General features: G+C 43.6%; 1 protein-coding gene across 1 annotated transcript in view; it reads right to left on the bottom strand.

The window, feature by feature from the left end:
- dagla (diacylglycerol lipase, alpha) overlaps positions 1 to 15,174 on the bottom strand; it is a 355,821-nt gene that overhangs the window by 39,692 nt on the left and 300,955 nt on the right. Inside the window, exons 17-19 of the mRNA XM_067993813.1 lie at positions 13,965 to 14,158; positions 11,283 to 11,412; positions 3,216 to 3,370 (exon numbers count right to left, since the gene is read on the bottom strand). Coding sequence (XP_067849914.1) covers positions 3,216 to 3,370; positions 11,283 to 11,412; positions 13,965 to 14,158 — 479 coding nt within the window. The remainder of the gene's footprint in view (positions 1 to 3,215; positions 3,371 to 11,282; positions 11,413 to 13,964; positions 14,159 to 15,174) is intronic.

Raw genomic sequence — 15,174 nt, 5'->3', positions numbered from 1 at the left:
ATTAAAAAGGAGGCCAATGAGTCTACAGTGATAGTCACAATTCTGGCATTCCAAATGCATGCAACAGCTTCAGCTCCAACCTCCCTGCTACAGATGGACAGATAATAGTTACCTCTCACTCAAGATGTTTGGTTTACAATTGTGTAGCGTGCCTCATCTCAGACATGTAGTTGCTAACACCTAATCATGCAGTATCATAGTTTTTATGCTTTTATTCTGACCATCTTCCCCCAATAGAAGGGCCAGGAAGGCAGGTAGAGGGAAGGGTGTGAAGGGAAAGGAGGATATACTTGGTTTGCTCAGGTAACGGGTTATGAACATATGAAAATGTCAGTCAGGAAAAGTCCACCTCGCCCGTCTCAGAGTTGTAATGGCTTATCTATCACATCAAGAGGCTCCTTGCCCCTAGGTGCCATGCAGTTTCCTGGCAGAGGTGAAAAACCAGATTAAAAACCCAAAGCCAATTAGGGAAACAAAATCTGGAAAGTTACACTCCAATCCCTCTAAGTGATTAAAACTAGTCCAGGAGACTACGTTGGCCATCACTGATATTATTTGATACCTACCTCTTGTATGAAGTGATCTCCGCCACAGCCCGGAACGGATCCAGCTCTCTCTTGATGGTATACAATGAATCAGCACTCACTGAACAAGCCAGCAATTTGGTCCAGAGGTCTACTATTCTCTGGGAAAAGAAGAACTTCCTAATATCTAAGATTTTTTTTTTATTCGTTCATGGGATGTGGGCGTCGCCGGCAAGACCAGCATTTATTGCCCATCCCTAATTGCCCTTGAGAAGGTGGTGATGAGCCGCCGCCTTGAACCGCTGCAGTCCGTCTGGTGAAGGTTTCCCCCACATTGCTGTTAGATAGGGAGTTCCAGGATTTTGACCCAGTGACGATGAAGGAACGGCGGTATAAATCCAGGTCGGGATGGTGTGTGACTTGGAGGGGAACATGAAGGTGGTGTTGTTCCCATGTGCCTGCTGCCCTTGTCCTTCTAGGTGGTAGAGGTTGCGGGTTTGGGAAGTGCTGTCGAAGAAGCCTTGGAGAGTTGCTGGAGTGCATCCTGTGGATGGTACACACTGCAGCCACGGTGCGCCGGTGAAGGGAGTGAATGTTTAGGGTGGTGGATGGGGTGCCAATCAAGTGGGCTGCTTTGTCCTGGATGGTGTCGAAGCTTCTTGTGTGTTGTTGGAGCTGCACTCATCCAGGCAAGTGGAGAGTATTCCATCACACTCCTGACTTGTGCCTTGTAGATGGTGGAAAGGCTTTGGGGAGTCAGGAGGTGAGTCACTCGCCGCAGAATACCCAGCCTCTGACCTGCTCTCGTAGCCAGCGTATTTATGTGGCTGGTCCAGTTAAGTTTCTGGTCAATGGTGACCCCCAGGATGTTGACGGTGGGGGATTCGGCGATGGTAATGCCGTTGAATGTCATGGGGAGGTGGTCAGACTCTCTCTTGTTGGAGATGGTCATTGCCTGGCACTTGTGTGGCGCGAATGTTACTTGCCACTTGTGAGCCCAAGCCTGGATGTTGTCCAGGTCTTGCTGCATGCGGGCTCGGACCGCTTCATTATCTGAGGGGTTGCGAAAGGAACTGAACACTGTGCAATCATCAGTAAACATCCCCATTTCTGACCTTATGATGGAGGGAAGGTCATTGACGAAGCAGTTGAAGATGGTTGGGCCCAGGACACTGCCCTGAGGAACTCCTGCAGCAATGTCCTGGGACTGAGATGATTGGCCTCCAACAACCACTCCCACCTTCCTTTGTGCTAGGAACGACTCCAGCCACTGAAGAGTTTTTCCCCTGATTCCCATTGACTTCAATCTTACTAGGTTCCTTGGTGCCACATTCGGTCAAATGCTGCCTTGATGTCAAGGGCAGTCACTCTCACCTCACCTCTGGAATTCAGTTCTTTTGTCCATGTTTGGAACAAGGCTGTAATGAGGTCTGGAGCCGAGTGGTCCTGGCGGAACCCAAACTGAGCATCGGTGAGCAGGTTATTGGTGAGTAAGTGCCGCTTGATAGCACTGTCGACGACACCTTCCATCACTTTGCTGATGATTGAGAGTAGACTGATGGGGCGGTAATTGGCCGGATTGGATTTGTCCTGCTTTTTGTGGACAGGACATACCTGGGCAATTTTCCACATTGTCGGGTAGATACCAGTGTTGTAGCTGTACTGGAACAGCTTGACTAGAAATGCAGCTAGTTCTGGAGCACAAGTCTTCAGTACTACAGCCGGGATGTTGTCGGAGCCCATAACCTTTCCTTGCATAATTTATACACATAGTCTTACCCAACCTATCTAATTAAAATCTAATTCCTTCATTATTTTATAGACTTGAATCAAATCGCCCTAGTTTAGGCTTCTGTAAAGTATTCAAACCTAACTCTTTAAGCCCATCTGGGTAGCTAAGGTGTTTTAAACTGGGAATCAATTTGAGGCCCTCCTCTGAACCTTTTTTTGAAGCTTCACTATCACCCACGATGTGAGGGGACTAAAACCGGACATACTATCCTAAATGAGGCCTAAGCAAGGTTAGGTTATGCTCCCTCTCCTGACTTATCTGTCCCACCATCTCCACTTTGTTCCATGCCCCACTAGAGCCACCAGTCAAGACTGCAACTTACCATCCAAGAGAGACCTGTGCCCAATGTTAGAAGCTGCATTTCAAACCTAGCTTTGTGTGTCTGTGTTACACTGTGCTAGAACTGCCAGCCATCTGCACGTGCAGAGAAATGCCTACCTTTGATCACCCCACCCTTCCAGGTAAAGGAGGACACATAAAAGAGGAGCGTTAGAGAGGAAGGAAGCCAAGTTTTTTTTAAAAACTAAAAATGTGATACAATAAGAATGTCTACCAATAAGCCATAGTTTCACAAATACATTCCATGCAGGAGATGGATCTTATATTCTACTGTGTCTGTCTTCCTACAAATTCTATTTAGGTTGTCACCTGCCATTTACGTTTTTGAGTTACAATGGAACAGAAAAAGTACGATTTTGAAAGAGGTATTTTTTTCCTCCCACTTTTTTTATCTCATGATGTGGTGGTACAGATTAGTTATTAAGGCTCTCTGAATTTTTATCCTCAGCAAAGCAAACAGAAGAGCTTGAGCCATATCCCTAACCCATACCCAACCACTTCTCCAGTTTTGGACTTGCTGATGTGCATTTACCAATGCATTTACTGAGGTGTGCTCTTACTTTACACTGCTGTTCCTCCTTTGGTCTCCTTGCTCCATTGGTCGAGGCTGCTGCTGAGTAATCATATCGGGATTCAAATCCACCTCTGTCGGGCTGACCATTACCTTCGCTGCTCCTAGCAAAGCTGTCTTCCCCTTGTTGTAATTCTCTAACACCTGGTTAGAAAGGGGAACAAATTATGTAAAAGGAATACAAGCTTGAATCAGTTCATAGAGTCATAGAGTTATACAGCACGGATAGAGGCCCTTCGGCCCATCGTGTCCGCGCCGGCCATCAAGCCCTGTCTACTCTAATCCCATTTACATCTGTTTAATTTTCTTGAAGGAGCCTCACCCTCTCCAGACCATTCCAACTCTAAAGAGAGGTGAAGTCACTTAGGTTAGATGAATATTCAATGAAGGTAAATTGGGGACTGGGTGGTACAGTGGGTTATCTTTAGGATCTCAGTTTCAATCCACCTCAGATTGATGGGATGAAAATCTCCTCTGCCTGTTAGCCAAGTGAAACCAGTTGGGCAAGCTCAACCTACTTCTTTATGATAGTGAGCCACTGCATAAAATCAGGTTAGCAATAAGTTAGCAATCTCACTCAGCGAGGACACAAGTATGGCCGGTGTGGGAAATTGAAACTATCAAACTAGTGCAGTATGGCACGTTCTTGTGACATATTGCTCCTGAATTTCTTCAGTGTCAGTTATGCTGTAGTTTTGCCAGAAAATTACTGTTCACCAGCCGAGGGAGTTCCATGCAAGTTTATTGAGGTAAGGTAATTAAAACATTCTTGCTGCATCTGTGGTGTAACTTCAGTGTAGAAACTAAGTTGCTGACCCCACTACCAGGAAACATCCGTGCAACAATTTTAAAAGCACTCTACATACTTCCGGCAGCAGAACGCTGTCCAACAGCAAGGTAAGCAGCTGGCAATTTCCACCAAATCATTTGGCAGCAAATCTCACCCACAGCATTAGTTCACATTGACATCAACATGCCCACTTAGGTGCTAGCTGTGTCTCCAGGCACCATGCAAAGAAAACAGGCAGAAGACACACAACAGGCTTCTCGGATGAAGACCTCCAAACACTCCAAGAGGTACAAGACAGGAGCCTCACACTCCTGGGTTTTTCTTACACCAAGCTATCAGCAACATCAGTGGTGCTGCAACAGGGAACTGGTACTGTCACTGACTCTCAACTCCCTCACACCAAGGACTGATCAATAGTGCAGAAAGAAGTGAGAACACTTCACGAGGGCAGGCAAGAGTGGCGTGTCACCACACTCTCCCTTTCCTCCCTGCCCACCACCACACTCTTCACTCTCAAAGCAATACTCACACTGTAATCTGAGTAATCTACAACTCTTCTACCTGTCCCATCACAACTGTCACACACTCCTTAATAGAGAGACAGAGACTTCCACCCCCTTAAAGCAATGTTTGCATTGAAATGCACTGGGCACTTATCTCTTGATTTGTTACTTTTGAACATTACAATAAGTCAGGAAATAGACCACTCAGGAGATTTGGAGTTCTTCACACAGGTGAGGATTCCTGGCAAGATCCTGCTGGGACAGAGGTCTGCTTTGGTGTCATCTGGTCAGGTGTGTAGGAGGAGGTAAGGCTGAGGGGCTGCTGCTGCCCCTCAGCCTTACCTCCTCCTACACACCTAAGTCTATGATGACATCCTACAGAATCTGCCCTCTGAGAACATGGTCTGGTCTGCATCGCAGACGAGCGGGACATTTGCAGAATGGAACCTGTGCCTATTCACATAAGTCAGTGGTTGCTCGGTTGGCGCCTTCAGTGTCACGTGCATGCCACTGTGGCACCCTGGGGAATCCAGCTACTCTGTATATGTCCTTTGCTCTGTGCTTCTGCTGCCTGGGAGTGATGCCCAAGTGGATGAATTCAGTTACGTTATTGAAGAGGGCACAGCCACCCACAGGATATATACACTCTGACATCTCCCTGCCTAATGTTGTACAGGTGCCCTGTGGTGGTGAGGATGAGGAGTAGTAAAAGTTGAGAATTGCCATAGACAGTGCAGTTGTGGCAGTGGAGTGAGTCTGCAAATATTCGTAACAAAGTTGGCAGTTATGCCAAACGGTGTCCTTGAAGAGGTGCAGCCGTTGATTGCACAGCTCCTTGGAGGGGTCCTCGTAAGACAAGTGCATCTTGTACACATGTTGGGGAGGGTAGTACCTGGTGGGCTTGTATCCTCTGCCAAGCTGCCTGATTCTCCTGCCTTCAGCACACTGTTGCAAGTCCTCCTCCATTATAATGGCATAGAGTGGGAAGGCCATGTGTTAAGTTAATCTGAGTGTGGGTTTGGGGTTGGGAGAAGTTGGGGGCCGCAAAATATTTTTCTGGGAAGAGAGAAAACCACGACATTAAAATTAAGTGCAGGTATCAGTGATTAAAAAACATGAGGGAAGGGGATTAAAAAAAGTTACTCAGAAACCTGTTTTCAGCTCACCAACTCCTCACCTACACTTGTCCGAAGTGATTGGGTTGCTGTTAGACCATTTTTTTTTGTGGTGTAAAGGTACACTGATTCCATGAGGGGCGTAATCCCAGAAAACTTCTGTGTACTTGAACAGTGCAGCTATGCAAATGAGTCCTGATGGGCTTAGACAGGGTATGATTTGCACTGTTAAAAAAAAATCAAGGAAATTTGCATTTAGCGCACTATCACAGAAGCGGTGTAATGCAAATTTCCCAATCTTTTTGGTGCAATAATGGAATTACAATGGTGTAAGTGTTGAAGATAACAAAAGAAATTCAGAGTGCTTGAGGACAGAATAAAGAGAGCTTTACTCTGCATCTAATCCATATCGTACCTGCCTCAGGAGTGCTTGATGCTAACATTGAGTGTTGAAAATAGAGAAAGTGTTCTACTTCCCACTGCTAATATTCCTCCAGTATAAATTAAGATCAAAATGTACCAGATTGTAGGAGGCGGCTTTGCTCCTACAATTTCCACACAAGTTCCTGAACTTGGCTTGAGACCTCAGGGAAACGGCAACTGAGCCACGATCGTATGCTTCCCCAAAGAAAGTGAAATAAAGTCAAATAACCCGTGGCTATTGTTAAAGAATGAGAGAGAAATAGAGAGGCTGGGGGGGGGGGGGGGGCGGTGGGAGGGATATTGGGTTTGGCATGCGGCTTACACAGCTGAAATGGTGGGTCGAAAGGGGGAAGTCAGCCGAAGGAATGAAGAGTTCAGGAGGGTTGTAATGGCTGAAGGCAGGGCCACCAATGGTGGGACATACAGGGTGCTTACACAAGAGGTCAGAGTTAGAGGACTTAAGATTTTGGAGGGAGTTATAGATCTGCAAGAGGTTACAGAGAAAGGGAGGGATGAGGCAATGGAGAAATTTAAATAGAAAGGTGAGGATTTTAAATTTCATTGTCGTAAAAATCCAACTGGTTCACTAATGAAGGAAACCAGTCGTCCTTACCCAGTCTGCCCTATTTGTGACTCTGAACTGCCACCTGAAGTGGCCTAACGAGCCACTCAGCTGTATCAAACTCAGGTGATGTAGGGATGGAAAATAAATGCCAGAGACGCCCACATCCCAAGAATGAGAAAATAATCGCTGACATTCATGCTTGTTGCCTAAACTCGATACCGTAACTTGCCAAAATTGCCTTGTGCTCACAAAGCACCCCTGTAAAATAGGGCTGTATCATACCTTCCACATTATTCCGAACAAGACAGGGGAAAGCAGCTAAGCCTCAGAAATCTAACCAAACCCAGACTCTTGTCACGGAACTTACATCGGCATAAGTCACTGCTGAAAAAATTCGAGCACCATCAGTGCCAAGGACTCAATAACAAGCCAGGCTATACTCCTACAATGTGGCAAGAAGAATCATCAAAATATTCTGCTGTGCCTAACACACATCTGCCCTCTCTGTTTTAGGGCTCCCAGTCCTTCCCAGCTCCACTGTGTCCCTCCCCCTTTCCAGCTCCAATCCCTTCCCTGCTCCCTCCAATCCCCAGGCTCCAGCCCTGCGGCTTCCCCACCCCATCAGCTTCCTGCTTCTCTGAGTCTTAGCTTTCTGCGAGAAGCATAGAGAAAATGGGAGATCTACAGAACAAGGATGAGATGGAGGGTAGGAGAGACTTGCATAAAGCAAACTGAAAGTGACAAACGATGGGAGAAACTACAACTATACAGACAACTGAAAGCTTAAGACTAAAAGGTCAGCAGAAAAGCAGAAAAAGAATTAGAAAGTGAGAGACAAGCAGAGACAATTTAAAAAAAAGTTCATGAGCAATGCCATGGGAGATTTTAAACTTTTCAAATACTTTCAAGAACTCTATATCCAACACAGAATGCTAGGTGTTATCTCTAGCTATCCCGCTGTGTCTCTGACAGATTCTGCCTCTATTCTTCATTTGATGAATTACTCATGTCAATACAGGAAACTTAAACACTTTAAACGTTATCACTTTTCATTTGATTTCTATGACATGACCACATAGATGAACTCCTTGAGGAAAAAAAAAGTGCTATTCTTCTAACATTCACCATCACACTCTTGCACACAGAGAGGAATTGATACTGTCAGTCAAAGATCTGATGGCTTATTAGCTCTCATCTGTCGGACCATTCTGTTCTCAGAAAGAAAGAATCTCAAATTGCCAATGTCACTCCAGGGAGTGATGGATGTGGATTTCCATTTAAAATAGTAATTACTGGGCATCAGAGGTTTAAAAAGCGGCGACTTGCTCTAATTGTACTTCTCTTTCTCTACTGAACCCAGCAAAATGAAAAGTTTGAAGCATGCAATAAAACAAAGAGGAGGATAACCCTTGCTAAATAGAGATGATAAGTATCTAAACTGAACCCTTGTGAAATACAGTATGGATACAGGGGATAACTTTCCACAAATTACTCCATTTATGGGAGTTTTATTTGGCAATGTTGGCAGCAGAATCGGTATTACTGTAATTTGAGCATCACCAGCCTAAGTTTTTGAGATGTTTGAAGTGGACTAGCTCCCCTCTAATCCAGCAAGGGCTACCATTTTGAATATGAGTGTGCTGAGTAGTCGACAACTGAATATTTGTGATCCTCTCCTCTCACAAACTTTACTGCACGATGCTCTTTCTAACACTATGTGCATTGCATGCACAAATAGGCTCACAAGCAATTCTATAACTAATTTGCAACACCGGACAGAGGTGCAATGAATCCCCAATTCATTAAATATGACATAAAATTTCAAAATGCAAAATTCATAGAACAAATTATTTTACCTGAAAATTACATTTATTTTTTTAAAAAGATTTTGGTTTGAATTTGCTGATTTTGTTTCTCTCCTGGCAGGCACAAGTTAAACATAGCGAATTACTTCAGGATGGGAGGGTTTGGACCAAGTTTATCATCATCGACTACGATACGATGTACATTATACATTTTCGTTAATTTCAGTAACTTTCCTGAAAGCTGGATGTGGGTTTTCTGAGGAATCTTGCATTACAGTAGTTCAGAAACTTGGTTTGTTCACCCTACTTCTCAGCCACTGACTTCTTTCCTCTTCTGGAGATTTCCACAGTTTGAATTAGCAGCCTTTCTATTTTTTTTAAAATTCACTTCGACGAGGCAGTCAAATAGTTCTCTACTCAATCGCATTCCATAACTACTTTCTAGAAAGAGCCTTAGTGGTGATTATGCATACAGACTCATCAGGTACAGGGTCACCAAAGAAAGGAGACAAGTGCTGAAGGAAACAAAAAAAAAGATTTTTTTTTAACGTAGAGAAGATGTTTCCACTTGCGGAGGAGACTGAACTAGGAGCTATAAATATAAAAGATAGTCACTAATAAATCCAATGGGGAATTTAGGAGAAACTTCTTTACCCAGAGTGATTAGAATGTGGAACTCGCTACCACAAGGAGTAGTTGAAGCGACTAGCATAGATGCATTTAAAGGGAAGCTAGATAAACACACAAGGGAGAAAGGAATAGAAGGATATGCTGATAGGGTTAGATGAAGTAAGGAGGGAGGAGGCTCGTGTGGAGCATAAACACTGGCATGGACCTGTTGGGCTGAATGACCTGTTTCTGTGCTGTACATTCTATGTAATCCCTTTGCAATTGCCAGTGAATGCCCTGTATTTTCACTTCTTTTAGACTGGTCTATATCAGGGACTCACTACTCCTATCATTCTACCAGACAACCTTTTTTAAAAAAAAATTTACTGGCAAAAATGTAAATCACAAATTGTTGAAAAAAATACCTGCATGTTTCTTTTTTTACAGCCATGTAAAAATGAATAACATGTAGTGCAATGATATGCAATATGACTTTTGGGCTACTTGCGACCCTCTTCCCCTCTACCTGTCACCTTTGGCAGAGCTGCTACTGTATATGTCTCTGGTGCCACATTCATGGCCTGTTCAGCTCTGAAATATTCACAGAACTGGGATTCATCACTGTTTCCCATCCCCTATTTGCTCATTAGCAAGGCGGCAATGATATTCCCTTAAACAAGCTAGAGTTTTTCTATGTCCCATCCGCAGCCTGGTAATTGCCTGGCCTCCCTTCAGCAACCACCGTGGCAGCATAACTGAAATCAGGAGGAGTCATGAGTTGGGAGCATTCGTGACACTGGCCCTGGAGTAAGACACTGTGTGGAATTGTGCTGTTACAATAACAAGTGATCGTGGATTCCATTCGACATACAAGGCAGAAGCTCCAATGTGAGACTGATATCAGTCCAAGATTAATGCAATACAAAGAGAGTTACAGAAAGTGACTGGATGTCTAACTTTTTCTACTCCTGGCCTTGAATAAGTTTAAATATCTTGAGGAATGTCATCTAGTGGTGATGGCCCAGCATTTTGGTTCAGTCTTCATGTATTACTAGAGTCTTTAAACACTTCAATTTTAAATGTCAGTTTGACTCCGTTGCCAGCCATCTTGCCCAGAGTCAAAAATTTGTAGATTCAAACCCACTTCAGCACAAAATCTAAGCTGTTAGCATGTAATAACAAAGGGCTGCTGTCCTTTCTGTTAACTGTATGATTTATATCAATGAGTGTTAATTGTATTCAAGTGGTGGGCATTAATTGGGAGCTCTCTTGTATCCTTTTTATAGGAGAGCTCATCTAGGGTATGGTGTGTGTCTGTAAGGAGAATCTCTGAATAAAGGCTTGGAAGCAGCTAAGACCAGGTCCTAGTATTCTAGGCTACCCAATTTTAACACTTTGGATGAGACTTTAAACTAAGGCCTCATCTGCTTGTTAAGATTGATTTTAAAGATCTCGGGACATTATTTGAAAATGGTTTAGAAATTGTATCCTGGTTTCTAAAGAGAGAAGGGATTGAGTGAGGAGGAAGGTAAATGGGGTTGATCTGTGAAACAGAGATGGGCTTGTTGGGCATAACAATCTTTTCTGTTACTAAAAACTCTTTTAGTGTTATTGTAAATGAGGTATCATCAGTCTCACACTGGATATTACAATCACATGATACTGATGTTACATGTCAAAGAGAAGTGGTCTATACAGTGGAATAACCTAACATTCAGCCACATTATAATTAAGAGAGTGACTTTTTTGTGTTCATCAAAATGAGGGATGTTAGCTCTGAGGGATGGAAGAGTTCATTTCAAATACGTAATGTCAGCAGCAGCAGATGAAGTATAGCTCAGGGTAGCAGCAGAGTAAAGTTCCTTTTTGTTCACTTTTTCCTAATCAAGGCGCCTTCACCCCAATCTTAGCAAAGCACCCCCCCAACTGTACGTGTGACATTTTTCATTGCCCACACCAGTCATTCTTGTGTTTTTCCTAAGTGAACTACCATTTTGATGTCAAATTTGAAGAGGTTTTGCCCTGTGGGCCTACATCCACTATGAACTGATATGAGACTGCCCAAACTCATTTCACATAGACCCATTACAGCCAGTAGAGAGAGGAAACTGTCAGCTCATCAGTCTGGCCTCAATTTCAACTGAGATCCCAGAGGTAAAAGGACAAAACACTAGCACAGTGTATCACCCAGCTCCGTCTCTGTATTTTGTTCAGTCAGTTTGAGGCAAAATTAGCTTGGCATATACCTTGTGCAGTCCATCCATAACAACGTGAGGCATGTGCTCGTTCAGCATGGCAGCAGAGATGATGACCTCATCCAATGTCTTGTTGTCACTCCAAATAGCATAGTAAGTCGACTCTTCCTGTCCACAGCAACTGCACAAAATAAGGCGATTGGTGAGAAATGGAGAATCACATCAGAACGCCCTCGACCACTGCAAACTTTTTCTAAATAAATCAGGACAGGCATAAAACGATTGGTGCATGTGTCTATATGAAAAAAATAGGGAATATGTAAAGGACCCGCAGCCAATCAAGTCTGCATTTTTCCCCAGAGTTTGCATAACTTGAAACTAACAGAAATTAACTCACACAGGAATCAGTTAAACTCAAGAGAATACTCACCACAGTAACCATCAAAATAGCAGTCTGCCGTACTCAATCAGTGGGCAAATGCATTTTCTGGCATGGTACAGCATCGCCTCCAGTTTTGATCTCTGATCTGTAGAGTTACTTGGCCTCAGGTGGGACAGCAGTTGAGATGCTACAACTGATCTCAGTGATACTGGGCAAGGGAGAAGAAATTTGGCTAGGGTGGCCCCTGCTGGTAAGTGCACTTGCGTTCACATGAGGTGAACAGAGTTTGGGGCTCTGCTGTGATGCCCCCCGTGATTTAATAGCCTGCTGATACTCATTGTCTCGGCTCACACTAACAATCACCATTTGGGTGAGATATCAAAGGGCTGCTGACACCTGCACAATCATGCTCCTGCCTCTTCAGGCGAAGAGGAGATAAAGCTGGAAAAATAAATAGCCTATATTAAAAATATCTGATATTAGGTGGCACAACTGACCTCAGACCAGATATAGTATGTAGCAACAGGATGTGGCTGGCCTCACCACCCTGGTTCGACCTTTCTTTTCATTTGCTCTATCATACACTGTTGCTGTTTTGCTGATGACAAAGGCAACACCAGTAAATGCACAACTATTAAATTGTTAAAACATACAAACTTGTCTGAGGCTAACTCATTCTTTTCCAGGATTTCAATTCTGTGAACTCACCTCCCTCAGTCTTTCCTTCCTCCTACAATCTTCAAGCTTGGTGTCATATAATCACTACTTCTCGATTTGTTTGGTCTTTCTAGTACTCTTTTCAACCTTGGTAGTGAGCTGTACGATGGGATCTCATCCCTTAAGAACATAAGAACGTAAGAAATAGGAACAGGAGTAGGCCATACAGCCCCTCGAGCCTGCTCCGCAATGCAATAAGATCATGGCTGATGATCTACCTCAACTCCACTTTCCTAGCCTATCCCCATATCCCTTGATTCCCATGGACATCTCAAATAAAAAAAAATACTGCTCCAGAACCTGACATTACAGCACCGCGTCGGATCTCATTTCAAAATCTGGTTTGCTCTTTACTGCTGCAGGTCCCAATTTATGTCACTAGATGGTGACAGAGAGCTATAGAAGCACCTCTGAGCCAACTGGCTGACCAGAGTACTGCATGGCATTAGAAAGATAAGGAACAGGAGTAGGTCATTCAGCTACTCCGCCATCAATTCGATCACGGCTGATCTGCACCTCAACTCCATTTTCTCGCCTTTGCTCCATATCCCTCGATATCTCTATCTAAAAAAAATCTATCATTCTCAGTCTTGAAAGCTCCAATTGTCCCAGCATCCACAGCCTTTTGAGGCGGGGGGGCGGAGTTCCAAATTTCTACTACCCTTTGAGTGAAAAAGTGCTTCCTGATTTCGCTCCCGAATGGTCTAGCTCTAATTTTAAGATTATATCCCCTTGTTCTCGATTCCCCCACCAGAGGAAATAGTCTCTTGGCATCTACCCCATCAAATCCTTTTAGCATTTTAAATACCTTGATCAGATCATCCCTCAAACTCCTATACTCAAGGGAATAAAAGCCAAGTTTATTCAACCTGTCCTCATAATTTAATCCTTTTAGCCCAGATATCACTATGGTGAATCTGCGCTGCACCCCCTCCATAACTTCCTCCCCTTTATATTCCAGCCTCCTTGAGATAAAGGCCAACCCTCCATTCGCTTTTTAAATTGCTTTTTTACCTGCCTACTGGCTTTTAATGATTATTGTACTTGAATTTCCAAATCTCTTTGCTCCTCTACAATCCCTAGTTTCTCACCATTTAGAAAATATTCCGATTTATCTTTCTTGGATCCAAAGTGGATGACCTCACTCTTGCCAACACTGAACTCCATTTGCCATAGTTTTGCCCATTCACTTAATCTGTCTATCCCTTTGCAACTTCCTGCTCCCATCGGCACTACTTACTGTCCCCCTCCAACATGGTATCATCTGCAAACTTGGATATATAACATTCTATTCCTTCATCCAAGACATTGATAAATAGGGTGAAAAGTTGAGTCAACAGGATGGGGGGACCAGGAGCTTCCCCACAGAAGGCAGGAAGGAAGGGAAATTCAGAAGTAAAATTATTCACAGGCCCCGCATAGTAGGCCTTTTGTCTCAGTTGACATAGACTGGGAAACATGGCAGAAAATAGGCTGGAAAAACAGCTGGGCTCATACATTGACAAAAAATATATTATGAAGTGAAGCAATCATCAACACCATACGTATATTTGCATAGTGACCTCTTACAATACTAGGTTACATACTAGCGACAAAGGGAGGCTTTCCAATATAAGACTTTTGTAAATACCTACCAGTTTTCCTCAGGATGGTTGTGTATCACGTGAATAATCCGGCCTGGTGGGTAGAGTGGGACGCTGGCAGAAAGTGCAATAGTAAGGTCACTGGGGTAGGCCCACTGCCTGCAACTCTGAACGTTAGTCACTTTTTCATCCTCCGGCAGTTCAGATTTAGGAATACATTTCGTGCCACCCATGATAATTCTCCACTACAGGAAGAGATTTTTAAAAAAACACATTGAAGGATCTGGGGTATCTTATTCATCAACAACACAGGACTATAACAAGGAGCAGGATACCCACCAGTCGCCAGCTTGAGTTGTCACCTGTTCCATTTTGGACTGAAATCTTTAGTTTTTAAGTGGATGGCCAAAATTTCTAAAAGTGTAAACTGGACAGCAGGAATCCGGTTTTTAAAATAGTGGTTCATTTTAGTCACATACATCTGTGGTACTGTCTTATGATGTGCAGACATGGGGTTCTTAATGGTTTTTTTAATCATTGGATATCAAAACTCACAATCCTAGCCCCTTTGCACTGACCCTGTCCTGTGGTGAGTCTGCTTTTGATCTTGCTAGAAGAGTTTCTAATATCAGGTGTGCCACTGGGACAGGTAATAAGTGGGGAAATCGGTACAGGGCTGTCTGGCTTCTCAAAATAAAACCAGCATGTAGATACCAAAAAAAGAGAAAAATTAATAACTTTCTTTTCTTCAAAGGTGTAAGAACAGCCTGTACTTGAGCTGGTTGCAATCACATAAAATGAGATTATCCAGTGAGTAGGTGAGCCATATAGATCAGAAGGTCTCAGATTTGATGGTTTTGAGTTGAGTTAGCTGACCTCAGTTAAGTCAGCAATAGGATGGTACCAACTGGCCATAGTGCCTCTGAGGAAGCAAAGAGAAAGATGGCCAGGGTTCCTGATCCTCATCCTTTCCTAGTGACCCCTGGTGAAAGTGCAAGTGCACATGTGAGGACAGGATGCCTGATTAACACTCACTGTCCAGGCTCATACAGGAATAATTAGTTAGGCAAGATACTGAAATGGGCCCATGTAACTGTACTCCAAAGGAGAAGAGGAAAATTGTCAAAAAATTTAACAAAATAAAAAACAAATAACATAAGAACATAAGAAATAGGAGCAGGAGTAGGCCAATCGGCCCCTCGAGCCTGCTCCGCCATTCAATAAGATCATGGCTGATCTGATCCTAACCTCAAATCTAAAG

This window comes from Heptranchias perlo, chromosome 12, assembly GCF_035084215.1.
Source record: "Heptranchias perlo isolate sHepPer1 chromosome 12, sHepPer1.hap1, whole genome shotgun sequence".
Taxonomy (NCBI): domain Eukaryota; kingdom Metazoa; phylum Chordata; class Chondrichthyes; order Hexanchiformes; family Hexanchidae; genus Heptranchias; species Heptranchias perlo.
Note: the sequence above shows the minus strand (reverse complement) of the source record. Positions and strands in the feature narration are given on the sequence as shown.